At 48.5% G+C, this 27403-nt stretch overlaps 1 protein-coding gene across 2 annotated transcripts in view; it reads right to left on the reverse strand.

The window, feature by feature from the left end:
- Positions 1 to 26661, reverse strand: part of LOC123750164 (leukocyte elastase inhibitor-like) — a 45848-nt gene extending 19187 nt beyond the window's left edge. Inside the window, exons 1-3 of one of the 2 annotated variants that reach the window (XM_069323550.1) lie at positions 26527 to 26661; positions 5059 to 5382; positions 4784 to 4922 (exon numbers count right to left, since the gene is read on the reverse strand). In XM_069323550.1, coding sequence (XP_069179651.1) covers positions 4784 to 4922; positions 5059 to 5381 — 462 coding nt within the window. In that variant the 5' untranslated portion in view covers position 5382; positions 26527 to 26661. Of the gene's footprint in view, positions 1 to 4783; positions 4923 to 5058; positions 5383 to 26434 lie in introns of both variants that reach the window. The other variant, XM_069323549.1, reaches the window with a different exon arrangement.
- Positions 26662 to 27403: the final 742 nt, after the last annotated feature.

Genomic DNA, 27403 nt, shown 5'->3' on the forward strand with positions numbered 1-27403 from the left:
AACATGGTGGTGACCACAGCTCAGGTGTTCAGACAAGACCTTAGTGATGGTGCACAAGACACCATAACATGGTGTCGTGTGTCACCATCCTTGTCTCCCCAACCATCGGGTGGGGTGATGATACACGACCATCACCATAACCCTACCCTCCTCCTCATACCATTACCCTACCCTCCCCCTCATACCATCACCCTACCATCCCTCCTCATACCATCACCCTACCCTCCCCCCTCATACCATCACCCTACCCTCCCCCCTCATACCATCACCCTACCCTCCCCCTCATACCATCACCCTACCATCCCTCCTCATACCATCACCCTACCCTCCCCCCTCATACCATTACCCTACCCTCCCCCTCATACCATCACCCTACCATCCCTCCTCATACCATTACCCTACCCTCCCCCTCATACCATCACCCTACCATCCCTCCCCATACCATCACCCTACCCTCCCCCCTCATACCATCACCCTACCCTCCCCCCTCATACCATCACCCTACCCTCCCCCTCATACCATCACCCTACCCTCCCCCTCATACCATCACCCTACCCTCCTCCTCATACCATCACCCTACCCTCCCCCTCATACCATCACCCTACCATCCCTCCTCATACCATCACCCTACCCTCCCCCCTCATACCATCACCCTACCCTCCCCCCTCATACCATCACCCTACCCTCCCCCTCATACCATCACCCTACCCTCCTCCTCATACCATCACCCTACCCTCCCCCTCATACCATCACCCTACCATCCCTCCTCATACCATCACCCTACCCTCCCCCTCATACCATCACCCTACCCTCCTCCTCATACCATTACCCTACCCTCCCCCTCATACCATCACCCTACCATCCCTCCTCATACCATCACCCTACCCTCCCCCTCATACCATCACCCTACCCTCCTCCTCATACCATCACCCTACCATCCCTCCTCATACCATCACCCTACCCTCCCCCTCATACCATCACCCTACCCTCCCCCCTCACCCCCATCAACCTACCCTTCCCCTCACACAATCACCCTACCCCCCCTCTTACCATCACCCTACCCTCTCCCCCTCACAATATCACCCTCCCCTCCCCCTCACACCATCACCCTACCTTCCCCCTCACACCATCACCCTACCCTCTCCCCCTCACAACATCACCCTCCCCTCCCCCTCACACCATCACCCTACCTTTCCCCTCACCCCGATCAACCTACCCTCCCCCTCACAACATCACCCTTCCCCTCACACCATCATCCTACCCTCACCCTCACACAATCACCCTACTCTCCCCCTTACACCATCACCCTACCCTCCCCTCCTCCCCCCCCTCACATCCACCACTCAACCCTCACCCTCACACAATCACCCTACCCTCCCGCCTCACACCACAACCCTACCCTACCCCTCACATTACCACCCTACCCTCCCCATCTCACACTATCTCCCTATCCTCCCCTCCCCCATCACACCCAACACCCTACCCTGCCCTGTCACCTTCATCGCCCTACCTTTCCCGCACCCTCATCATCCTACCCTCCTCCTCCCCCCTCACCCTACCCTCCCCCCCTCACCCTACCCTCCCCCCCCTCACCCTACCCTCCCCCCCTCACACCCAACACCCTACCGTACCCTCATCCCCTCACCCGCATCACCCTACCCACCCCCTCACACTCATCACCCTACCATCCCCCACCATCAAGTACCCTACCCTGCTGTCACACTGGTAACGAGGCCAGGAGATACTCTTGAAGTACTCTACCCTGCTGTCACACTGGTAACGAGGCCAGGAGATCCTCTCGAAGTACTCTATCCTGCTGTCACACTGGTATCGAGGCCAGGAGATACTCTTGAAGTACTCTATCCTGCTGTCACACTGGTATCGAGGCCAGGAGATACTCTTGAAGTACTCTATCCTGCTGTCACACTGGTATCGAGGCCAGGAGATACTCTTGAAGTACTCTATCCTGCTGTCACACTGGTAACGAGGCCAGGAGATACTCTTGAAGTACTCTATCCTGCTGTCACACTGGTATCGAGGCCAGGAGATACTCTTGAAGTACTCTATCCTGCTGTCACACTGGTAACGAGGTCTTGAGAGACTCTGGCAGAACCCTACCCTACTGTCACAAAGGTGACGAGGCACCACTTGACAGCTTTTCTAAAAATCACCACCTTCCTCGTCGCTTCCAGCTTGCCCTTGCCTCCCTGAAATCTAACAACCTATTCTTATCCTTCCTTCCGACAAAGGCAATTCGGTAGTTGTCCTTGACCGTGAGGACTACCTCCAGAAAGCAGATGTCCTGCTCTCTGACTCCCGCACTTATGCCCACTGACTTCTAACCCTTTGGATCGCCTTAAAACTTCCTTTAACCGCAAACTAAGACAGCTCTCTAGTCTTTGTCCTCCTGACTTCGATCTCAATAAACGTTTTTGTGTCATCTGCCCTTCTCTTCCTTATTTTTAGGGTCTATCTAAGACTCATAAACCTGGTGTTCCTCTTCGTCCAATCATTTATTCACGGGGCTCTGTCGGCTATCCTCTTGCCTACTGGCTCGCTAAAACCCTGACGCCTTACCTTGGCACTTTTTCTCCTCCCCACCTTCATCACGCTCAGGACTTAATAGAAAGACTGCGCCTGCAGCCATCCTGTAAGATGCTTAGTCTTGATGTCGACTCTCTGTTCACTAATGTTCCCCTCGATGACGTTCTCTCTTTCCTTAGACAGAAGGCTACTGGGGTCCTTCTTCCTCTCCCGCTTCCCACTGACGTTTTCCTTAAACTCATTAGACTCTGTATTGACTCTCCTTCTCTTTCAACGGTAAATATTACACTCAAACTTTCGGTGTCGCTATCGGTTCCCCCTCTCTCCCCCTGTTCTTGCCAATTTCTACATGGAATACTTCGAGACTGTTCTTCGTTTACTTCTTCCTTCTATTGATACTCGTCTCTCTGGCTTCGCTATGTTGATAACATTTTTTCTTTATGACCTCATGACCTTAGTCTTTTCCAGCCTTTCCTCTCCTCTCTTAACCATCAGGCTCCTTCCATCCATTTCAAAGTTGAATGAGAATCTAATTCCCTCCTTCCTTTCCTTGACGTTCACGTTCACAGCTCTGTGTCCGGGTTCTCTTTCTCTGTCTACAGCAAACCACTGCATAGCGGCATGTACATTCACTTCTTTTCCTACCATCCTCCTTCTGTTAAGAAAAGTGTCCTCGTCTCTCTCTTCCTCCGCGCTCTACGCATCAGCGACCCTCAGTTTCTTGATTCTGAAATTGCCTTTATCTACAAATCATTCTCTCGCCTTGGTTACCCTTTGTATTTTATATACTGTGCCTACTCTCAAGCTAATCGAAATTTCTTTCATGCTAAACCTGCTTCCAACTCTAGTAGCACTGTGCTCTGCCTTCCCTTCATATCTGAACTCAAAACGTTTACTAATACCTTTCGTCCTCTTGGCATAAAACTCACCTTTCGACAAACTAACACACTTCGCAGCAATCTAGTTCACACTGCTCCTCCTGCTTCTAATGCCGCTGGTGTCTAATCTATTTCCTGTTCGTCTTGTCCTCTCCAATACTTTGGTGAAACTGGCCGTACACTTAATGACAGACTTAAAGAACACAGAGAAGTGTTAAGTCTGCAGACACAAACAATGCTCTCTTCTGTCATGTTTGGGATTCTAATCATTCTATTGACTGGTCTTCCTTCAAAATAATCTTTCCTGCCTCTACACAGACGCCGTCGTGTTGAATCGGCTCTGATACACAACATAATCAACATGAACTTGAGTCCTGGTTTTATTGCTGTTGACTCTCACCTTTCACAGTATATACTCAACTGCTCTAAACTTTCTAACAAGCGTGACCTAATGTAGGCTTACCCTTACATTTATCTTAGTTTGCTTCTTTCTTTTTTTTCCTTGTTTTCTGTAACGATCCTTTTTTTTATTCCTTTATTATATTTTAATTATTTGTTATTCCTTTATTTTTTAAGAATTATTCTTATTCCTTTATTATACTTTACCTTTCGTACCTTTTGCCTTGCTTTTTCCTCCTCTATGATTTCCTTCTCCTTATCTCTCTCTTGCCAATTTATTGCCTTCGCCTCCTTCTCTCATCACAATCGACTTGAGAATGGTATATCTAGGATATCTTGAGATGATTTCAGGGATTAGCGTCCCCGCGGCCCGGTCCTCAACCAGGCCTCCTTTTTGTTACATACCCCCCAGGAAGTAGCCCGTAGCAGCTGGGCTGCTACAGGCTGTTTCTGGGGGCATGGGGGCCCTGCGGATACCTGGGCCCGTACCCAGCAGGTACGGGCCCAGGTACCTATTTACTGCTAGGTAACAGGGGCATCAGGATGAAAGAAACTTTTTGCCCATTTGTCTCCGCCTCCATCGGGGATCGAACCCGGAACCTCAGGACTATGAATCCGAAGCGCTATCCACTCAGTTGTCTGGCGCCCGTACAGGACGGGCCGAAACGTCGTCGTCCCTTCACTTTCTAGTGTGTGGGTTTCGTCAACATATTTCAGTCACGTTATTGTGACTCCTCGTCTGCACTCTAGAAGTTCTCTACCCTGCTGTCACACTGTTGACGAGGCTAGGAGATACTCCTGAAGTGCTCTACCCTGTTGTCACACTGTTGACGAGGCATTGAGGGACTCTTGAAGTACTCTACCCTGCTGTTACACTGAGGACGAGACCAGGAGGCTTCATGTGAATTATAATATTTCACAAATATATATAGACAGAAGGTGATATGCAAAAATAGACTGACCTGTGAGAAGTCGATGTTCTCCACCTCTTTCTTAAGGACATCTCTGATGCAGTCCCGAAGAGGTAAGCCGCTCTTCACATACACTTTGTTGGCCAAGTCTATCACATAGTCACTCGTGTTGCTCTGTCTCTCTGCGGTTCTGTAGGGGCATCTTAATTATTATATATAATACATGCGTTTATAAACGCTCATAAATAACAAGTTAAAGAGGACTCAAATATTCAATTATACATATAATAATTAAGATGACAAGTAAGGAATGTGAGTGGACTCACAGATGGTCGAGGGCCCTGTAGGTAACCAGAGTGGTTGAAGGGTCTCTGAGACGAAGGGTGTCCTGCAGCTGCTGACGAGTCCTGCCAGCAGACCCAAAGTAGGCCAGGACCAGGGCGGTCCACACGCTGTAGGGCGAGAAGAAAAAGTTTCCTGTGGCGGTGGGTGGAGAGAGCTGCTTGAAGAGGTCCAAGCTGAAGGGGGTGATGTGGGCCAGGTCAGGTGGGGAGGTCACCACCAGCTTGTCATTGTTGGAGATACACTGAGGCCTCACCACACTCACCAGCGTCACCACCAACACTGCTGCACACCACAGCTTCCTCATACTGTGGGGAAGAGGATTGTAGCAGCGGCGCTCCACCAACACTGATGACTATTATATTACAAATACCAATATCTTATTGAATTAAATATTTATACAAGTAGAAGCTCGCAGTCGTGTGAGGAGAGTTGTGGTGTAATAGTTTTGTTGATGATAGGTGGTGGTGATGGAGGGTGGGGGGGGGGGGAGCGGGGTGCGGGGTGGTGGTGATGGATGGTAGTGATGGGTGCAGGTGATGGGGTGCTGGTAATGGACGGTGGTGATGGGTGGTGGTGATAGATGGTGGTGACGGGTGGTGGTGATGGGTGGTGGTGATGGGTGGTGGTGAGGCACTATAAACTCACCCACTATAGACACTCACCCACTACACACACACACACACACACACACACACACACACACACACACACACACACACACACACACACACACACACACACACACACACACACACACACACACACACACACACACACACACACACACACACATACCAGTGTTGGGTGGTGACTGTGATCAGTGGTACAGTAAACTAGTGAACTGTAACACAACGATACACTGACTGACTCCAGAGCTTTGTGTAGACAAAGCAAAACCGCCATCATCAATCTACTAGCACTTAGTGAATCACCAAGTGGGAGACAACGACGGATTACCTTCGTCATCCATACATCGTCATTATTCATCTGGTTGTGTGAGCGGGAGGCAGACTGGTATGTACCCCTCACTGGTCAACTAATCAGGTGTACAGATTGAGGTAAAATATTATCAAATTCTTGTTCATGATATCATATATATATTTAAAAATCTCAAAGTGGCTCATTTTAGGTAGAAGTTAACGCTTACGGGACCCCCGTAACACACGCACGCACGCACACGTACGTTTGCAAGCACACACGCACGCACACGCAAAATTAAACACACGCACACACGCACATGCACGCACACTTGCTTGATCTGATATTTACCCTAAATGAGTCGGATATAAGGGAAGTTAAGTTGGAAGTCCCCTTGGCAATGAGTGATCATAGTGTATTGAGCTTTGAGTACCTGGTTGAGCTAGGAATTATCACCCCCAAAAAAAAGAACTGGGAAACAAAGGGCTGGCGTACCGAAAGGGAAACTATGAGGAGATGAACAAATTCCTATGGGATATACATTGGGACACAGAACTCGGAACCAAGTCCGTACAAGACATGATGGACTATGTCACGCAAAAATGTCAGGAGGCTGTAAGCAGGTTTGTCCCATCCCGACAGGAAAAAACAGAGAAGCAAAGGAAGAATTCGTGGTTTAATAGGGAATGTATGAAAGCAAAGGAGCTGAACAAAAGGGCATGGAGGAACTCCCGTAATAACAGAACACCAGAAAAGAGAGAGAGATACCAGAGAACCAGGAACGAGTATGTTAATGTGAGAAGAGCAGCTGAGTAAAGGTATGAAAATGATATAGCTAATAAAGCCAAGACTGAACCAAAGCTACTACACAGTCACATCAGGAGGAAGACAACAGTGAAGGAACAGGTGATGAAACTTAGGGTGGCCGAGGACAGGTACACAGAGAAAGACAAAGAGGTGTGTGAAGAACTCAACAAAAGGTTCCAAAAGGTCTTTACAATAGAACAGGGAGAAGTCACGGCGCTAGGAGAGGTGGCAGCAAATAAGGTGACCTTGGAGAGGTTCGAAATTACAAAAGATGAAATCAAGAAACACCTATTGGAGCTGGATGTGAGAAAAGCTGTTGGGCCGGACGGAATCTCACCATGGGTATTGAAAGAGTGTGCAGGAGTACTTTGCTTGCCATTCTCCATAGTGTATAGTAGGTCACTGGAAACGGGAGACCTACCAGAAATATGGAAGACTGCTAATGTAGTACCAATATACAAAAAGGGTGACAGACAGGAGGCACTGAACTACAGGCTAGTGTCCTTAACTTGTATACCATGCAAGGTGATGGAGAAGATTGTGAGAAAAAACCTAGTAACACATAAGGAGAGAAGAGACTTCGTGACAACCAATCAACATGGGTTTAGGGAGGGTAAATCTTGATTTACAGGCTTGATAGAATTCTACGATCAAATGACAAAGATTAAGCAAGAAAGAGAAGGATGGGCGTACTGCATTTTTTTGGACTGTCGGAAAGCCTTTGACACAGTACCCCATAAAAGGTTGATGCATAAGCTGGAGAAACAGGCAGGAGTAACTGGTAGGGCGCTCCAGTGGATAAGGGAGTACCCAAGCAACAGGAAGCAGAGAGTTACAGTGCGGGGTGAGACCTCAGAATGGCGTGAAGTCACCAGTGGAGTCCCACAGGGCTCTGTACGTGGACGTATCCTGTTTCTGATATACGTAAATGATCTCCCAGAGGGTATAGACTCATTCCTCTCAATGTTTGCTGACGACGCCAAAATTATTAGAAGGATTAAGACAGAGGAGGACAGCTTGAGGCTTCAAGAAGACCTGGATAAGCTGCAGGAATGGTCGAACAAATGGCTGTTAGAGTTTAACCCAAGCAAATGTAATGTAATGAAGATAGGGGTAGGAAGCAGGAGACCAGATACAAGGTATCATTTGGGAGATGAAATACTTCAAGAGTCAGAGAGAGAGAGAGAAAGATCTGGGGGTTGATATCACGCCAGACCTGTCCCCTGAAGCTCATATCAAGAGGATAACATCTGCAGCATATGCCAGGTTGGCTAACATAAGAACGGCCTTTAGAAACTTGTGTAAGGAATCTTTCAGAACATTATATACCACATATGTCAGACCAATCCTGGAGTATGCGACTCCAGCATGGAGTCCAAATCTAGTCAAGCATAAGACTAAACTGGAAAAGGTTCAAAGGTTTGCCACCAGACTAGTACCCGAGCTGAGAGGTATGAGCTACGAGGAGAGACTACGGGAATTAAACCTCACTTCGTTGAAAGACAGATGGGTCAGGGGGACATGATCACTACATTCAAGATTCTCAAGGGATTCGACAGGGTTGATAAAGACAGTCTATTTAACACAAGGGGCACACGCACTAGGGGACACAGGTGGAAACTGAGTGCCCAAATGAGCCACATAGATATTAGAAAGAACTTTTTTAGTGTTGGAGTGGTTGACAAATGGAATGCATTAGGAAGTAATGTGGTGGAGGCTGACTCCATTCACAGTTTCAAGTGTAGATATGATAGAGCCCAATAGGCTCAGGAACCTGTACACCTGTTGATTGACGGTTGAGAGGCGGGACCAAAGAGCCAGAGCTCAACCCCCACAAGCACAACTAGGTGAGTACCAGGCTGAGTACCAACTAGGTGAGTACAGTGCAGGCTCTCAGCGTGCCTCTGGCAATGATCTTTAATGAGTCACTTATGTCGGGAGAATTGCCCAGTTGCTGGAAGGAGGCAAATGTCGTACCGATTTTCAAAAAGGGTGATAGGGAGGAGGCACTTAACTACAGACCCGTATCACTGACAAGCATCCCCTGCAAAATACTTGAAAGAATAATTAGGCTAAGACTTGTTGAGCACCTGGAGAGCATTGGGTTTGTAAACAAGCACCAACATGGGTTCTGGACAGGGAAATCATGCCTAACAAACCTTTTAGAATTCTATGATAAAGTAACAAGGATAAGGCAGGACAGAGAAGGCTGGGCAGACTGCATATTTCTTGACTGCCAAAAGGCCTTTGATACGGTACCGCACATGAGACTGCTATACAAACTTGAGAGGCAGGCAGGAGTAAGCGGAAAGGCCCTAGTATGGGTGAAGAACTACCTAACAGGAAGGAGCCAGAGGGTAATGGTAAGGGGCGAAAAGTCGGACTGGCGAACAGTAACAAGTGGAGTACCTCAAGGATCGGTGCTGGGACCAATCCTCTTTCTAATTTACGTAAATGATATGTTTACAGGAGTGGAATCATACATGTCAATGTTTGCAGATGACGCAAAATTAATGAGAAGAGTTGTGACAGACGAGGATTGTAGGATCCTCCAAGAGGACTTAAACAGGCTGCAGAGATGGTCAGGGAAATGGCTACTGGAGTTTAACACCAGTAAATGTAAAGTTATGGAAATGGGATCAGGTGACAGGAGACCAAAGGGACAGTACACAATGAAGGGGAACAGCCTACCTGTAACGATTCGAGAAAGAGACCTGGGAGTGGATGTGACACCTAATCTAACTCCTGAGGCACATATAAATAGGATAACGACAGCAGCGTACTCTACACTGGCGAAAATTAGAACTTCATTCAGAAACCTAAATGAGGAAGCTTTTAGGGCGCTTTACACTGCCTACGTGAGACCCGTCTTAGAGTATGCCGCGCCATCATGGAGCCCCCACCTGAAGAAACACATAAAGAAACTGGAGAAGGTTCAGAGGTTTGCGACGAGGCTTGTCCCAGAGCTACGAGGGATGGGATATGAAGAGCGGCTGAAGGAACTGAACCTTACGACACTAGAGAAAAGAAGGGAGAGAGGAGATATGATAGGGACATATAAAATACTCAGGGGAATTGACAAAGTGGAAATAGATGAAATGTTCACACGTAATAATAACAGAACGAGGGGACATGGGTGGAAACTGGAAACTCAGATGAGTCACAGAGATGTTAGGAAGTTTTCTTTTAGCGTGAGAGTAGTAGAAAAATGGAATGCACTTGGGGAACAGGTTGTGGAAGCAAATACTATTCATACTTTTAAAACTAGGTATGATAGGGAAATGGGACAGGAGTCATTGCTGTAAACAACCGATAGCTAGAAAGGCGGGATCCAAGAGTCAATGCTCGATCCTGCAAGCACATATAGGTGAGTACATATAGGTGAGTACACACACACACACACACACACACACACACGGTGACACTGGAAGACAGAAGAGTAAGGGGAGACTTGATCACTACCGACAAAATTCTCTGAGGAATTGACAGAGTAGATAAGGTTAAATTTTTTAACATGGGAGGTACAGGAACAAGGGAACACATGTGGAGACTAAGTGCCAAAATTAACCACAGGGACATTAGAAAGAACTTTTCAGTGTCAAAGTAGTTAACAGGTGGAATGCATTAGGCAGTGATGTGGTGGAGGCAGACTCCAAACACAGCTTCAAATGTAGATATTGATGAAGCCCAGTAGGCTCAGGAATCTGTACATCAGATTTATTTATTTATTTATTTATTTATATATATACAAGAAGGTACATGGGGTTTGTGAGAATACATTGGATAGTACAGTATTTACACTCTTGTAAAGCCACTAGTACGCGCAGCGTTTCGGGCAGGTCCTTAATCTAACAGATAATTTTAAGTAGGTAATTTCTATCAGAATTGATAAATGATAAAGATACATTGCAAGAGAAAAATGAGATGAGAGAGCTTAGTAAGTATATTAAAGCACATTGTTTTATTAAAGCTCTGATTGATTACATTGACAGCTTGATAAGTAATTTAAACAAAATTAATAGACACCATACAGCAGATTGACAGCACATATAAGACAGCAATGATCACAATGGTAAAGATGTTCAGATTGGGTACATAAAGATTGGGAGACTGGGTAGCAAAAGATACAGATAAACAAGATTTATAAACACCATACAACAGATTGGCAGCACATATAAGAAGACAGCAATGATCACAATGGTAAAGATGTTCAAATTGGGAACATAAAGGTTGGGAGATTGGGTAGCAATAGATACAGTGCAATTTTAAGGCAAAAAGTGAAAAACTATGAAGAATAAATTAGGTACTTTTTAGTATTGATTTTGAATGATGTAAAAGTTGGACAGCTTTTCAATTCAGTAGGGAGTGAGTTCCATAAACTGGGTCCCTTTATTTGCATAGAGTGTTTACACAGATTAAGTTTAACTCAGGGGATATCAAAGAGATATTTATTTCTGGCGTGGTGATAATGGGTCCTATTACATCTGTCCAGGAAGAGTTTCAGAGCAGGATTTGCATTTAAGAACAGGGTTTTGTAAATGTAGTTGACACAAGAGAATTTGTGGAGTGAGATTATGTTTAGCATGTTTAGGAAGTTAAACAAGGGGGCTGTGTGTTATCTGAAAGCAGAATTTGTTATTATTCTGATAGCAGATTTTTGCTGGGTAATGATGGACTTGAGGTGGTTTGCAGTGGTTGAACCCCATGCACAGATACCATAGTTGAGATAGGGATAGATTAGTGCATAATATAGAGAGATGAGAGCAGAGTTAGGTACATAATATCTGATTTTGGAGAGCATACCAACTGTTATAGAGACTTTCTTAGTTATGTGTTGTATGTGGGTACTGAAGTTGAGTCTCTTGTCTAGGAATAGGCCAAGAAACTTTCCATCATTTTTATTGCTAATGTTTACATTGTCTATCTGAAGCTGAATTGCATTTGTAGATTTGCTTCCAAATAGGATGTAGTAGGTCTTTTCTATGTTAAGTGTTAGTTTGTTGGTTGACATCCATAAGTGGACTTTTTTTAGTTCATTATTAACAACATCATTTAGTGTATGTGGGTTGGGGTTGGAGTAGATGAGGGTAGTATCATCAGCAAACAAAATAGGTTTCAGAATGTTAGAGACATTAGGCAGATCATTGATGTATATAAGAAATAGAAGAGGTCCCAAGATGCTGCCCTGTGGCACTCCAACAGTTAATGGTAGAATGGGAGAGGTTATATTATTGATGGCTACACATTGGTGTCTATCACGAAGATAGGATTGGATATAGTCCAGTGCATGGCCTCGGATTCCATAATGATGGAGTTTACATAAGAGGTAATCGTGATTAACAGTATCAAAGGCCTTTCTCAGGTCAATGAAGAGTCCAATCGGAAACTCATTTTTGTCAAGGGCTGAGTAAATTATATCAAGGAGACTAATAATTGCATCGTTGGTACTCTTTTGAGAGCGGAAGCCAAACTGACAGGGGCTAAGAATGTCGAATTTTACGAGATAGGAGTAGAGCTGTTTGTAGATAATTTTTTCAAATATTTTTGATAGTATGGGTAGGTTCGATATTGGTCTATAGTTGTTTATGTCTGCCGGATTACCTCCTTTATGAACTGGCGTTATTCTTGCTTTTTTAAGGATATCAGGGAAGGTATGACACTCAAGGAATTTGTTGAACAGCAGAGCTATAGGTGGGGCAAGGGCATGGGAGGCGCTCTTGTATACAATGGATGGGATTTCACTGATGTTCCCAGCTTTGGTTTTTAGTGAGTGTATGATGGACACAACATCTGACGGGCTGACTGGTGAGAGGAGAAGAGAGTTTGGATAGCTGCCTGAGAGATATGTGTTGATATGTGTCTGAGTCTGTGGGATTTTACATGCAAGGTTAGCACCAATCGATGAAAAGAAGCTATTAAATTCATTCGCCATTTCTAAGTCAGATGACGGTGTAAGGCCATCCTTAGAGAATGTTATCTGGTTGTGGGAGTGTTGTTTAGTTCCCAGGATATTAGAGATGGTATTCCATGTGCTTTTCATGTTGCCTTTTGCTTCTTTGAATCTAGTCTCATAATATGAAAGTTTTGCTTTTCTTATGATACTGGTAAGCACTGATGAGTACCTTTTAACTACTTCCATTGAAACTAGGCCACTCCTAAAAAAATTTTCATATTCATGTTTTTTGTTGATTGATTTAATTATGCCACTTGTGAGCCACGGGTTATTTTTTCTTTTATCAGTTACTTGTTTGGTAAGGAGGGGACAGTGAGTGTTGTAGAGGCTTAGAGTTTTGGAGAGAAAGAGGTTAGTTGATGAGTTTATATCCTGTGAATTATTAAATTCAGATTCCCAGTTAATATTGTGAAGTGCAGTAGAGAGACTGCCTAAAGCTGATTCACTATGTAGCCTGAATGAGAGTTTCTTGGTCTCTGGTGGTGATGTGTCCATGTTTGCTATGAGGAAGGTAGGTTAGTGGTCAGTTGTTCTGTCATAAATTACCCCAGATGTAAGGGGAGCTGTTATATTAGTCCATAGGTGATCCAGGGTAGTGGTAGATGTTTGAGTGACTCGGGTGGACTTGGTGATTGTGGGGATTAGCATACAGGAGTGCATGCTGTTACGGAAATAGTCAACTTGAGGGTTGTTTTGAAAACCCAGGTCAATATTGAAATCACCTCCCAGAATGATGTGATTTTTGTTGAGATTGTTATTTATGATAAGATTCCTTACATTGTCAGAGAATAAAGCTATGTTGGTATTAGGAAATCTATAGATGGCACCGATAGTCAGGGAGGATTTAAGGGATTTACTGGAGAACTTGGCAAAGGTATATTCACAATAGTCGTCTCTATCACTAATAACACTATTGCAAATGAAGGTATCTTTGTAATATATTGCTGTACCACCACCTTTTTTATTAGGCCTGCAGTTATGAAGGGCTTTATAACCAGCTAAATTGTAGAGTTGGGTATAGTCATTACTTAGCCAAGTTTCTGTTAAAATGATGAATGATAATTTAGTTCCTAGTGCTGTAAGTAGTGCATTTATATCATCAAAATGTTTACCAAGTGACCTAACATTTTGGTTGTAAACTGATAAGCAGGTGCTATTTAGGAGTTTGTTTTTTGCAATATTTGCTGTGTAATACCTGCAATAATGATCATCAATGTGCTGATTTGTGTGGATATGGGACAGAAGATTTCGATCAGGATCAGTATCAGTAAGCATATAGATAAAATAATGTTACGATACAGTAAGTTAAGCAATTACAGGAACATATAAATACTAAATCTGCTGTAAAATAGAAAGTAATTAGAGCAAAACACAACAATACAAAAATATAACAATACAATAAGAGCTTACAAAGTATTGAGTCTACTAAAATTAGAGAATAATTATGGCAAAACACAACAATAAATGCAAGTAAACAAAAGGTTTGAAACAATTAGAGGTAGAATAAAGGTCACTAGATAGCCATGGAGGATACACAAGTTTGGTGGAGAGAACAAAAAATCAGTAGAGACTGTCAAGATGAATATATAAAAAATTTGAAAAATGATAATTGTAAAGTAAAATAATCTTAAAGATAATAAATTCCATTTAGCTTAGTTTTTAACCTATAATTAGTATGAACTTAATTAAGAGAACAAAATGAGATCAATAATTGATTTCAATAAATGACGTAGATCAATACAATTAAATTGAAAATTTAAAAGGAATAGGGTAAGATTAGATTTAAGAGTAAAATTTTACAATGAAACTGAGGTAGATGCTTGCATAAGTGCATGGAGACTTGATGGATTATTTAGGAAATTATATGAATGAGAGAATATTAGGTAAATGGTAAGGGAGAGACAGCACCTTAGACAAAGTTAGATTAAGTTAGGTTAGGCTCAGGCACTGAACGAGTTATTTTAAGTACTGGCATTGGTCGGGTTCAGGTTTTCAGATATACCACAATCACTAAAGAAGGCCAGGAGTTGTTGGTCACACTTTATTTCATATCTTTTTCCTGCACTTTCCTTCTTTGCAATAATCGTTCCATTCCTAGTGTAGCACTGCTTGATAAGACCAGGGTTTAGTTTGCGAATTTGACGCAGTCTGAAGAGGAGGGATCCACGCTGCTTTGTAAGACACTCATTTATATAGAGGTTGGTTTTATGCTTAGCAGCTGATTGTATGAGGTCAAACTTAACAGAGGGATTTGCAAGTTTGATGAGCATTCTCCTACTGCTACGGGGACTGTTTTTATCTATCCTGATAGCTGATTTGATATCAACATTGACTTTGATCTTTGAATTAATTAGGGTGTGGGCTATGTTACAACAATTCTCACCTTGTTGTTCATCAGGTAGATCAGTAGAGCTAATTATCAGGGAGTCATGAAGTTGTTGTTGCTCTTGGTCATCTTCGGAAGCCGCCTGGTGAATCTGAAGGAGATTGATCTGTTTTTCCAGCTTTTGAAGGCGGTCACTTTGAGCTGAGAGGGTTTCCTCGGCCTGAATCTTACGTATTTGATCCATTGCATCATTTGCAACAGTTTGTAAGTTGAGAATTTCTTGGTTGTTGTTCGTCAACGATTCAAGGAGGCGGTCTATGGTTTGTTGTTGTCGGGTGACTGTGGCTTGGAGGGCCGAAATAGCTTCAGATTGCATTAGCACAAGGTTGTGCAGTTTCTGCAGCCATGGGTTACTTCTGAGAGGTTTGAAGTTTAGACAGGGAGCCATAGATTGAATGAATTCTAGAGCTTGAGATTCGAGTTGAGTTGAAGGGGGGGAGTGAGGAGGGGGAGCGGATGCTGTGTTTACCAACATCGGCGAGGATTGCAGCGTTGCCAGTGTTCCATTCAGATCTCTAGGAGTAATGGATGCAGAGCGAGAGGCACCCCTACCTTGCTTGTTGCTATGTTTGGGCATGTTTTCGTCGATAGATTCTTGGTAGTGTTCCTAGAGGTAGATACTTGGAGAATTATAGTGGGGATAGGCGTATAGTGAACGCTTGGCAGAAGGGTCGTAGATAGGCAGGCGAAAATTGGTTAATTTTGGTTGATTACTGTTGAGGTTCGCTGTGAGTTATGGCATATTAAGTCTCCATGCACTTAACTCGTGCTGGGCAGCAGTTATGCTATGCAACGTTGAGTGAAGACGAAATTAACACGAATTTTCTGCAGCAGTGTCGGTGCTGGTGCCACCCGCCAGCGTTTCCCGCCAATTATAATTTCCCACACAAGATGATTGATAGTTGAGAAGCGGGACCAAAGAGCCAGAGCTCAACCACAACAAACACAACTAGGTGAGTAATTAGGTAAGTACACACACCAAGAGCACAGGGAAAAGTCAAATTGACCTAATGAAGGAAATGTTCTCCCAAGTTTGGGAGGAAATCAGGAAGGAGATGCATGAAATGAAGTATAAAATAAACAACCTGCAAAGCGAGTTGACCCAGCAAAGGAGGAGATTAAAAACCCTCAGTGAGAACAATATGGAGACTGAACCTCAGATAATCATCTAAAGGGATGATGGCAATGGTTCATCGGAAAGGAACAACTCTGTACGTGAAACATTTGCAGAAATACTGAAAAAGAGCTCAGAAGCAATGGCCACAGTGAGGGAGGTAGCCATGCAAGCAGCTACCTCACAGGAAGCAGCAAGGTGTACCAGTCAGCTGCTGGAAAGAAAAAGATCAGTGGTAGCTGTGGGCATCAGAGAACAGGAAGGCTCATGAACAAATCCACAAAGGCCATGATGAGGGTTCGAACCTATGTCTGAGAGGATCTGACAGAGCCCGAGTGCATGGGGGAATTGTGTAAAACCCTGGTTTGTGTCGTGGAGAGACTGCAGGATCCATGAGAAGGAAAATGAACTCCTGGTTGCAATTCTTTTGACCATGTCATGGCCTAGTCGATTAAGGCAGCATCTGAGATCTGCTGAGATGTAGGTGCAAACCCTCATCACGGCCCTTGTGGATTTGTTCATTTGATGCATCACACTATTGTGATTTGTGTGTGTAACAGGAAGGCTCCAATAGGCAAGAATGGAATAGTAAGGACAGAGAGGCAGTGAATGGAATGCTAAAGGGGTTAAAAATGGAAAGGGGCCAAAAAACATTGAGGAGGTTTTTCAGGTTGGGCTGGTACAACAAGGACAGAGACGACCTGATAAAGATAGTGTTTGTAAACAAGACCATAAAGGAGGATATTCTAGAAAGGAAGAGTCATCTGCAATATGTGGGAGAATACAAAAAAGTATTCCTCCAGAGGGACAGGTCGAGGGAGGAGAGAGCCATGGCAACAGAAGCAAGGATGAAGTGCAGTGTGTGAGGAGAAAACCAGGAAATCACAGCCCCCAACACAACATTCCCAGAGGCAAGGGGTAAACCCACAACCAGCTTCCCAGCAACACCAGAGGGAGGGCAATACCACCATCCTCCGCCACACAGAAACCATCCCTACCCCTCACCCTCCCTGCCCCCACTCAAGTGCTCAGTCAACCCTCCCTTCCCCCTATTATAACCCCATGTAGCATGGTGGAGCGAGTCTACTCAGGGAGAGTTATTCTGCTTTCCTGTGTGAGCGGCCTGTGTGAGCGTCATGTTGAGCACCAGGGAGTGAGCACCCTGCGTCATAGATCCCTGCATTAAGCCTGTTTAATCAGTTGTTAGAATAGCAATCAGTGTTTGATCATGTGCCCAACGATCATAGTGAACATATGTATATATGTTGGGTAGTAATTTTATTGAGCCAGTTAGCAAATATAGGGTGTTGGAGTTGAGTGGACATGCTGGCGGGAGGAGCGATGCACCCCTCACACTCCCGTGTCTGGTGAGTAACTGAGGAGCAACGACCCCCAGTGACACGGCCGGAGGGAAACTCCGTGGCATGTCAAGACATGTTTCCAATTTGGATCCGACCAGGATGGGGGAGCACCCATCACGGTTGGACAGCGCGGAGCGTTGTCAGAGAGCAAGTTTTAGTACTAAGATAAAGGTTTATTACTTATGTTTTGTCAGGTAAACATTTTTCTTGGCTTGGTAATGGAATTGCAGGTTTGTTTGGGAAGAAGTGATTGGAGGAACTTCGAGGTTGAAAAAGAAGTTAATGGAGGAACTTCGAGGTCGGAGAAGAAGTGTATGCTGAACTCTGTGGTAGAGCAGAACTCCATAGTGAGGAGTTGACTTCAAGCAATGTAGGGAAGCTACACGTTTCCTTATAGAATCAGTGGAGAAGCATCACTGATGTTGGAGCAGGACTTCGTTTTGCAGTAGACTGGGAGAACTGCAGAAGTGTCTTTCCTGATGTTTTGGAGGACCCAGATATACGCATTGATTAAGGTGCCTCTAAGAGAAGAACAGAGGTTCATTGTGGACACATGATTGTATAAGGGAGTGCTTGAGTGCGTATTGGCATGTAAGACGCAGAGTAAGGCGAGAGATTGATTTCTTCTTTTGATGGGGGGTACTTATATAGATGTTTCAGGTATTTCAGCCTCAAAGTTTCATATAATTTTAGGGTTGAGGATACAGTAATGTTGTCACAGGATTTCCGCCTCAAACAGTGAGGGAGTAGTAAGTGGAATGCCAAGAGTTGTGCAGCCACTTGATATGGAGAGCTGGTGAAGCCAGGATATGATTTGGAGCGATACTGGGTTGTAGCAGCTTAGACCGTTGTATGGTGATGTTCAATTTTATGTCATGAATTATGTACTTTTTTTTGTATAATAAATGTTAGGTGGCTTTTGCTCTTGTGCTGGTGAGGTTTCCCAGAAAGGGAGAGAAAGAAAGATGGTCATGGCTGCAGATATGTGACAGTAGACACTAATTCACAAAAGGGGTATTTAGGAGATCATTCCAAACAAGGAGAGAGTGGGGAGTCACGGCAGCTCGAGTAGGGTGTGTGTACACAAGACAACGAGGCCAGTTTGGGAGCCACACCGCTAAGTAGGTGACGCTGAACCACTCCCCAAGATCAAGATGCATACAGAGTACTCTCCTAGGTAAATTACAAGCACCTAAGTGTCCATTGCTGGTCAACCGACGGTAGCGGGAGAGTGGCTGCCGAGGTTGGCTGTTTATTTCTGTCGGGGAGTGATTGAGAACGCTGTCCACCTGTATGCAAGTAACAGTCTGGTGCAATGACCAGAGATCATTTTTGGGTTTTAAAATCCACAACCAGCTCAAATACCCGTGATGTGAGACCTCTCACCCCGAACTGACCCTGTCATCCCTACCCCATTCCAACCATGTCCCCCCTCCCACTTTCCCTCCCTGTCCCCGCTTCCCCTTCATCCCATACCCTCCCTATCACCCCTCCCCCTCACTCCATATCCTCTATATCCCCCCCTCCCTCCTTACCCAATACCCTCCCTCTCCCACCTTCCCTTGAACCCCCATCCCTCACCCAGTATCCTCTGAGACCCTGTTAACCACCTCACAAATCCTCACACCAATGGAACAGCTTCCTCCATCAGCAGAACACTCACCAAGAATGGAACATGAGAATGAACAGAAGTGAGCTTCAAGGCAATGTACACTGACATAGATGGTATTACAAATAAAACAAGCGAACTTAGAGAATGGGCACTAGAAGAAAACCCAGACATAATAGCACTCACAGAAGAAAAGCTGATGAAAACCATAACAAATGCAGTGTTACCACAGGACTACTATGTAGTGAGGAAAGAGAGAGAAGGAAGAGGAGGAGGTGGTGTAGCTCCGCTGATAAGAAAATACTGAAGTTTTGAGGAGATGGTTATTCAGGGCTGTGAAGATTTCAGTGACTGCATAACAGGTACCATAGCAATTGGAGGAAAAAAAATTATAGTAGTAGTCATATATAACCCTCCACCAAACGACAGAAGACCCAGACAGGAATATGGTAGAAACCACATGGCCACTATTAATATAATAGAGAGAGCAGCTTCTGTCGCTATCAGGAACGTATCCAGACTACTAATCAAGAGAGACTTCAACCATGGGAAGATAGATTGACAGAACAGAGACCCACATGGAAGACCAGACACATGGAGAGCTAAGCTGCTGGACGTGGCAACAAGAAACTTTCTAAGCCAACACATCAAGGGACCGACAAGAATGAGAGGAGAGGATGAACCAGCCATGCTTGATCTGATATTTACTCTAAATGAGACGGATATAAGGGAAGTTAAATTGGAAGCATCCTTGGGAATGAGTGATCACAGTGTATTAATATATGAGTACTTGGTAGAGCTAGGATTTATCTGCCCTCCCCCCCCCCCCCCCCACAAAAAAAAAATAGGAAATAAAATGGCTGCCGTACCGAAAGGGAAATTATGAGATGAGAAAATTCCTAAGGGATATACCAAGGGACACAGAACTCAGAATTAAGTCTGTACAAGACATGATGGACTGTGCTACCCAAAAGTGTCAGGAGGCAGTAAACAGGTTTGTCCCTCACCAAAAGGAAAAACCGAAAAGCAAAAAAATAAACCATAGTTTAATAGGCTATATATGGAAGCAAAGGAACTGAACAAAAGGGCATGTAGGAATTTCCGAAATAACAGAACAACAGAAGGCAGAGAGATACCAGAGAACCGGGAACGTTACTGCGAGAAGAGAAGCTGAGAAAAAGTTTGAAAATTATATAGCTAATAAAGCCCAGATCGAACCAAAGATACTCCACAGTCACATCAGGAGGAAAACAACAGTGAAGGAACAGGTGATTAAACGGGTGAGGACAGGTACACATAAAATAACAAAAAGGTGTGTGAAGAACTCAACAAGAGGTTCCAGGAGGTCCTCACAATAGAGCGAGGTGAGGTCACTGCCCTAGGAGAGGTGCAGTAAACCGGGCGGCCTTAGAAGGGTTCGGAATTACAAGAGATGAGGTCAAGAGGCATCTGTTGGATCTGGGCGTGAGAAAGGCTCTTGTCGCATGTGGAATCTCACCATGGATATTGAAAGAGTGTGCAGAAGCACTTTGCTTGCTACTTGCCATAGATTGCTACTTGCTTGCCACTTGTCATAGTGTATAGTAGGTCACAGGAAACGAGAGACCTATCAGAAATATGGAAGACGGCTAATGTAGTCCCAATATTTAAAAAGGGTGACAGACAAGAGGAACTGAACTACAGGCCAGTGTCCTTAACTTGAATATATTGCAAGATGATAAAAAAGATCGTGAGAAAAAACCTAGTAACACATCTGGAGAGAAGGGACTTTGTGAGAACCCATCAACAGGGGTTCAGAGAGGGTAAATCTTGCCTTACAGGCTTAATAGAATTCTATGATCAGTTGACAAAGATTAAACAAAAAAGAGAAGGATGAGCGAACTGCATTTTCTTTGACTGCCGGAAAGCCTCTGACACAGTGCCCCAAAAGAGGTTGATGCATAAGCTGGAGAAACAGGCAAGAGTAACTGGTAGGGTGCTCCAGTAGATAAGGGAGTACCTAAGTAATAGGAAGAAGAGAGATACAGTGAGCGGTGAGACCTCAGATTGGCGTGAAGTCACCAGTGGAGTCCCCAGGGCTCTGTACTCGGGCCAATCCTGTTTCTGATATACGTAAATGATCTCCCAAAGGGTATAGACTCATTCCCATCAATGTTTTCTGACGACGCCAAAATTATGAGAAGTATTAGGACAGAGGAGAATGGCTTGAGGCTTCAAGAAGACCTGGACAAACTGAAGGAAAGGTCAAATAAATTGTTGTTAGAGTTTAACCCAAGCAAATGTAATGTAATGAAGATAGGTGAAAGGAGCAGGAGACCAGATACAAGTTATCATTTGGGAGATAAAATTCTTCAAGAGTCATAGACAGAGCGAAAGACTTGGTGGTAGATATCACGCCAGACCTGTCCCCTGAAGCCCATATCAAGAGGATAACATCAGCGGCATATGCCATGTTAGCTAACATAAGAGCGGCCTTTAGAAACTTGTGTTAGGAATCATTCAGAACTTTGTATACCACATAGGTCAGACAATCCTGGAGTATGCGGCTCCAGCATGGAGTTCATATCTAGTCAAGGATAAGACAAAACTGGAGAAGGTTCAAAGGTTTGCCACCAGACAAGTACCCGAACTGAGTGGGTATAAGCTACAAGGAGAGACTACGGGAATTAAACCTCACGTCACTGGGAGATAGAAGAGTTAGGGGGGACATGATCATCACATACAAGATTCTCAATGGAATTGATTGGGTAGATAAAGAAAGACTATTTAACACAAGAGGCACACGCACTAGGGGACACCGGTGGAAATTGAGTGCCCAAACGAGCCAAAGAGACATTAGAAAGAATTGTTTCAATGTCGGAGTAGTTGACAAATGGAATGCATTAGGAAGTGATATGGTGGAGGCTCCATATAAACAGCTTCAAGTGTAGATATGATAGAGCTCCGTAGACTCAGGAACCTGTACATTAGTTGACTGACAGTTGAGACACGAGACAAAAGAGCCAGAGCTCAATCCCTGCAAGCACAACTAGGTAAGTACCTACCACAGTCACCCACACACTCACCCACTACTCACACACACACACACACACACACACACACACACACACACACACACACACACACACACATATATATACACATACACACCATATATGGGTTCCTCTCTTTGCCCTGATCTTGCCAATCTCTACGTTGAATACTTTGAAACTGTTCTTCTTCCTTCTATTGATACTCGTCCCTCTCTCTGGCTTCGCTATGTTGATAACATTTTGCTTCATGGCCTCATGACCTTAGTCTTTTCCAGCCTTTCCTCTCCTCTCGTAACAATCTGGCTCCTTCCATCCATTTCAAAGTTGAATGGGAATCTAATTCCCTCCTTCCTTTTCTTGACGGGGCCTCCCCAGCCTCGCCTCCCCAGCCTGGCCTCCCCAGCCTCTCCTCCCCAAACTGTCCTCCCAAGCTTGGCTTCCCCAGCCTGGCCTCCCCAGCCTCTCCTCCCCAAACTGTCCTCCCAAGCTTCGCTTCCCCAGCCTGGCATCCCCAGACTCTCCTCCCCAAACTGTCCTCCCAAGCTTGGCTTCCCCAGCCTGGCCTCCCCAGCCTCTCCTCCCCAAACTGTCCTCCCAAGCTTGGCTTCCCCAGCCTGGCCTCCCCAGCCTGGCCTCCCCAGCCTGGCCTCCCCAGCCTGCCCTCCCAAGCTTGGCTTCCCCAGCCTGGCCTCCCCAGCCTGGCCTCCCCAGCCTGGCCTCCCCAGCCTCGCCTCCCAAGCTTGGCCTCCCCAGCCTGTCCTCCCCAGCCTGGCATCCCCAGCCTGGCCTCCCCAGCCTGCCCTCCCAAGCTTGGCTTCCCCAGCCTGGCCTCCCCAGCCTGGCATCCCCAGCCTGGCCTCCCCAGCCTGTCCTCCCAAGCTTGGCCTCCCCAGCCTGTCCTCCCAAGCTTGGCCTCCCCAGCCTGTCCTCCCAAGCTTGGCCTCCCCAGCCTGTCCTCCCAAGCTTGGCCTCCCCAGCCTGTCCTCCCAAGCTTGGCCTCCCCAGCCTGTCCTCCCAAGCTTGGCCTCCCCAGCCTGTCCTCCCAAGCTTGGCTTCCCCAGCCTGGCCTCCCCAGCCTGGCCTCCCCAGCCTGGCCTCCCCAGCCTGGCCTCCCCAGCCTGGCCTCCCCAGCCTGCCCTCCCAAGCTTGGCTTCCCCAGCCTGGCCTCCCCAGCCTGGCCTCCCCAGCCTGGCCTCCCCAGCCTGGCCTCCCCAGCCTCGCCTCCCAAGCTTGGCCTCCCCAGCCTGTCCTCCCAAGCTTGGCCTCCCCAGCCTGTCCTCCCAAGCTTGGCCTCCCCAGCCTGTCCTCCCAAGCTTGGCCTCCCCAGCCTGTCCTCCCAAGCTTGGCTTCCCCAGCCTGGCCTCCCCAGCCTGGCCTCCCCAGCCTGGCCTCCCCAGCCTGGCCTCCCCAGCCTGGCCTCCCCAGCCTGCCCTCCCAAGCTTGGCTTCCCCAGCCTGGCCTCCCCAGCCTGGCCTCCCCAGCCTGGCCTCCCCAGCCTGGCCTCCCAAGCTTGGCCTCCCCAGCCTGTCCTCCCAAGCTTGGCCTCCCCAGCCTGGCCTCCCCAGCCTGGCCTCCCCAGCCTGGCCTCCCCAGCCTGGCCTCCCCAGCCTGACCTCCCCAGCCTGTCCTCCCCAGCCAGTTCTCCCCAGCCTGGCCTCCTCAGCCTTACATCCCAAGCCTGACCTCCAAAGTCTGTCCTTCCCAGCCAGTTCTCCCCAGCCAGGCCTCCCCAGCCTGGCCTCCCCAGCCTGGCCTCCCCAGCCAGGCCTCCCCAGCCAGGCCTCCCCAGCCTGGCCTCCCCAGCCTGGCCTCCCCAGCCAGGCCTCCCCAGCCAGGCCTCCCCAGCCAGGCCTCCCCAGCCAGGCCTGCTCAGCCTGGCCTCCCCAGCCTGGCCTCTCCAGCCAGGCCTCCCCAGCCAGGCCTCCCCAGCCTGGCCTCCCCAGCCTGGCCTCCCCAGCCAGGCCTCCCCAGCCAGGCCTCCCCAGCCAGGCCTCCCCAGCCAGGCCTCCCCAGCCTGGCCTCTCCAGCCAGGCCTCCCCAGCCAGGCCTCTCCAGCCAGGCCTCCCCAGCCAGGCCTGCCCAGCCTGGCCTCCCCAGCCAGGCCTCCCCAGCCAGGCCTCCCCAGCCAGGCCTGCTCAGCCTGGCCTCCCCAGCCAGGCCTGCTCAGCCTGGCCTCCCCAGCCTGGCCTCCTCACCATGACATCCCAAGCCTGGCCTCCCCAGCCAGGCCTCCCCAGCCAGGCCTGCTCAGCAAGGCCTGCTCAGCCTGGCCTCCCCAGCCAGGCCTCCCCAGCCAGGCCTCCCCAGCCAGGCCTGCTCAGCAAGGCCTGCTCAGCCTGGCCTCCCCAGCCAGGCCTGCTCAGCCTGGCCTCCCCAGCCTGGCCTCCCCAGCCTGGCCTCCTCACCATGACATCCCAAGCCTGGCCTCCCCAGCCAGGCCTCCCCAGCCAGGCCTCCCCAGCCAGGCCTGCTCAGCCAGGCCTCCCCAGCCAGGCCTGCTCAGCCAGGCCTCCCCAGCCAGGCCTGCTCAGCCTGGCCTCCCCAGCCTGGCCTCCTCACCATGACATCCCAAGCCTGGCCTCCCCAGCCAGGCCTCCCCAGCCAGGCCTCCCCAGCCAGGCCTGCTCAGCCAGGCCTCCCCAGCCAGGCCTGCTCAGCCTGGCCTCCCCAGCCTGGCCTCCTCACCATGACATCCCAAGCCTGGCCTCTCCAGCCAGGCCTCCCCAGTGTGACCTCCCCAGCCTGGCATCCACAGCCTGGCGTCCACAGCCTGGCATCCACAGCCTGGCCTCCCCAGCCTGGCGTCCACAGCCTGGCTTCCCCAGCCTGGCGTCGACAGCCTGGCTTCCCCATCCTGGCCTCCACAGCCTGGCCTCCCCAGCCTGGCATCCACAGCCTGGCCTCCCCAGCCTGGCGTCCACAGCCTGGCTTCCCCAGCCTGGCGTCCACAGCCTGGCTTCCCCAGCCTGGCCTCCACAGCCTGGCTTCCCCAGCCTGGCCTCCACAGCCTGTTCACCCCAGCCTGGCCTCCACAGCCTGGCCTCCACAGCCTGGCGTCCCCAGCCTGGCCTCCACAGCCTGGCCTCCACAGCCTGGCCTCCACAGCCTGGCCTCCAAAGCCTGGCCTCCACAGCCTGGCCTCCACAGCCTGGCCTCCCCAGCCTGGCCTCCACAAAATGGCCTCCACAGCCTGGCCTCCACAGCCTGGCCTAAACAGCCTGGCTTCCACAGCCTGACCTCCACAGCCTGGCCTCCCCAGCCTGGCGTCCACAGCCTGGCTTCCCCAGCCTGGCCTCCACAGCCTGTTCACCCCAGCCTGGCCTCCACAGCCTGGCCTCCACAGCCTGGCGTCCCCAGCCTGGCCTCCACAGCCTGGCCTCCACAGCCTGGCCTCCACAGCCTGGCCTCCACAGCCTGGCCTCCACAGCCTGGCCTCCACAGCCTGGCCTCCACAGCCTGGCCTCCACAGCCTGGCCTCCCCAGCCTGGCCTCCACAGCCTGGCCTAAACAGCCTGGCTTCCACAGCCTGACCTCCACAGCCTGGCCTCCCCAGCCTGTTCACCCCAGCCTGGCCTCCACAGCCTGGCCTCCACAGCCTGGCCTAAACAGCCTGGCTTCCACAGCCTGGCCTCCACAGCCTGGCCTCCACAGCCTGTTCACCCCAGCCTGGCCTCCACAGCCTGTTCATCCCAGCCTGGCCTCCACAGCCTGTTCACCACAGCCTGGCCTCCACAGCCTGGCCTCCACAGCCTGGCCTCCCCAGATTGCAGCGCTGATTATTTTTAAACACTATTTCCTGTTCAACTTAATACTTGGCGCTGCTCCCAATAATATGGTGGTGGTAGAATATGGTGGTGGTAGAATATGGTGGTGGTAGAATATGGTGGTGGTAGAATATGGTGGTGGTAGAATATGGTGGTGGTAGAATATGGTGGTGGTAGAATATGGTGGTGGTAGAATATGGTGGTGGTAGAATATGGTGGTGGTAGAATATGGTGGTGGTAGAATATGGTGGTGGTAGAATATGGTGGTGGTAGAATATGGTGGTGGTAGAATATGGTGGTGGTAGAATATGGTGGTGGTAGAATATGGTGGTGGTAGAATATGGTGAGTGCGGGGGGGTAGAATATGGCCAAATACTCCGGCAACTGATCGTGTACAAGCCATGTATAATTACCTCACAACTGTATCGACGAGAGAACCAGACAAGCAGACCACGGCAGCAGCAGAGACCGACAGCAGCAACAGCAGCAGACAGCAGCAGACAACAGCAGCAGCAGCAGCAGCAGACAACAGCAGCAGCAGCAGCAGACAACAGCAGCAGCAGCAGACAACAGCAGCAGCAGCAGACAACAGCAGCAGCAGCAGCAGCAGCAGACAACAGCTGACGATGGTGTGGCCAACAGTGTCGGAAAAAACTAGGCAGCATTTCTTATATACACCTCCCACCCAGACTCCTCCCACCCTGTCTCCTCCCACCCTGTCTCCTCCCACCCTGTCTCCTCCCACCCTGTCTCCTCCCACCCCTGTCTCCTCCCACCCTGTCTCCTCCCACCCTGTCTCCTCCCACCCGTGTCTCCTCCCACCCCTGTCTCCTCCCACCCTGTCTCCTCCCACCCTGTCTCCTCCCACCCTGTCTCCTCCCACCCCTGTCTCCTCCCACCCCTGTCTCCTCCCACCCTGTCTCCTCCCACCCCTGTCTCCTCCCACCCTGTCTCCTCCCACCCTGTCTCCTCCCACCCCTGTCTCCTCCCACCCCTGTCTCCTCCCACCCCTGTCTCCTCCCACCCTGTCTCCTCCCACCCTGTCTCCTCCCACCCCTGTCTCCTCCCACCCCTGTCTCCTCCCACCCCTGTCTCCTCCCACCCCTGTCTCCTCCCACCCTGTCTCCTCCCTCCCTGTCTCCTCCCACCCTGCATGTCTCCTCCCACCCTGTCTCCTCCCACCCTGTCTCCTCCCACCCTGTCTCCTCCCACCCTGTCTCCTCCCACCCTGTCTCCTCCCTCCCTGTCTCCTCCCGCCCTGTCTCCTCCCTCCCTGTCTCCTCCCACCCTGTCTCCTCACACCCTGTCTCCTCCCACCCTGTCTCCTCCCACCCTGTCTCCTCCCACCCTGTCTCCTCCCACCCTGTCTCCTCCCACCCTGT

The sequence above is a fragment of the Procambarus clarkii genome, chromosome 13 (assembly GCF_040958095.1).
Source record: "Procambarus clarkii isolate CNS0578487 chromosome 13, FALCON_Pclarkii_2.0, whole genome shotgun sequence".
Taxonomy (NCBI): Eukaryota; Metazoa; Arthropoda; class Malacostraca; order Decapoda; family Cambaridae; genus Procambarus; species Procambarus clarkii.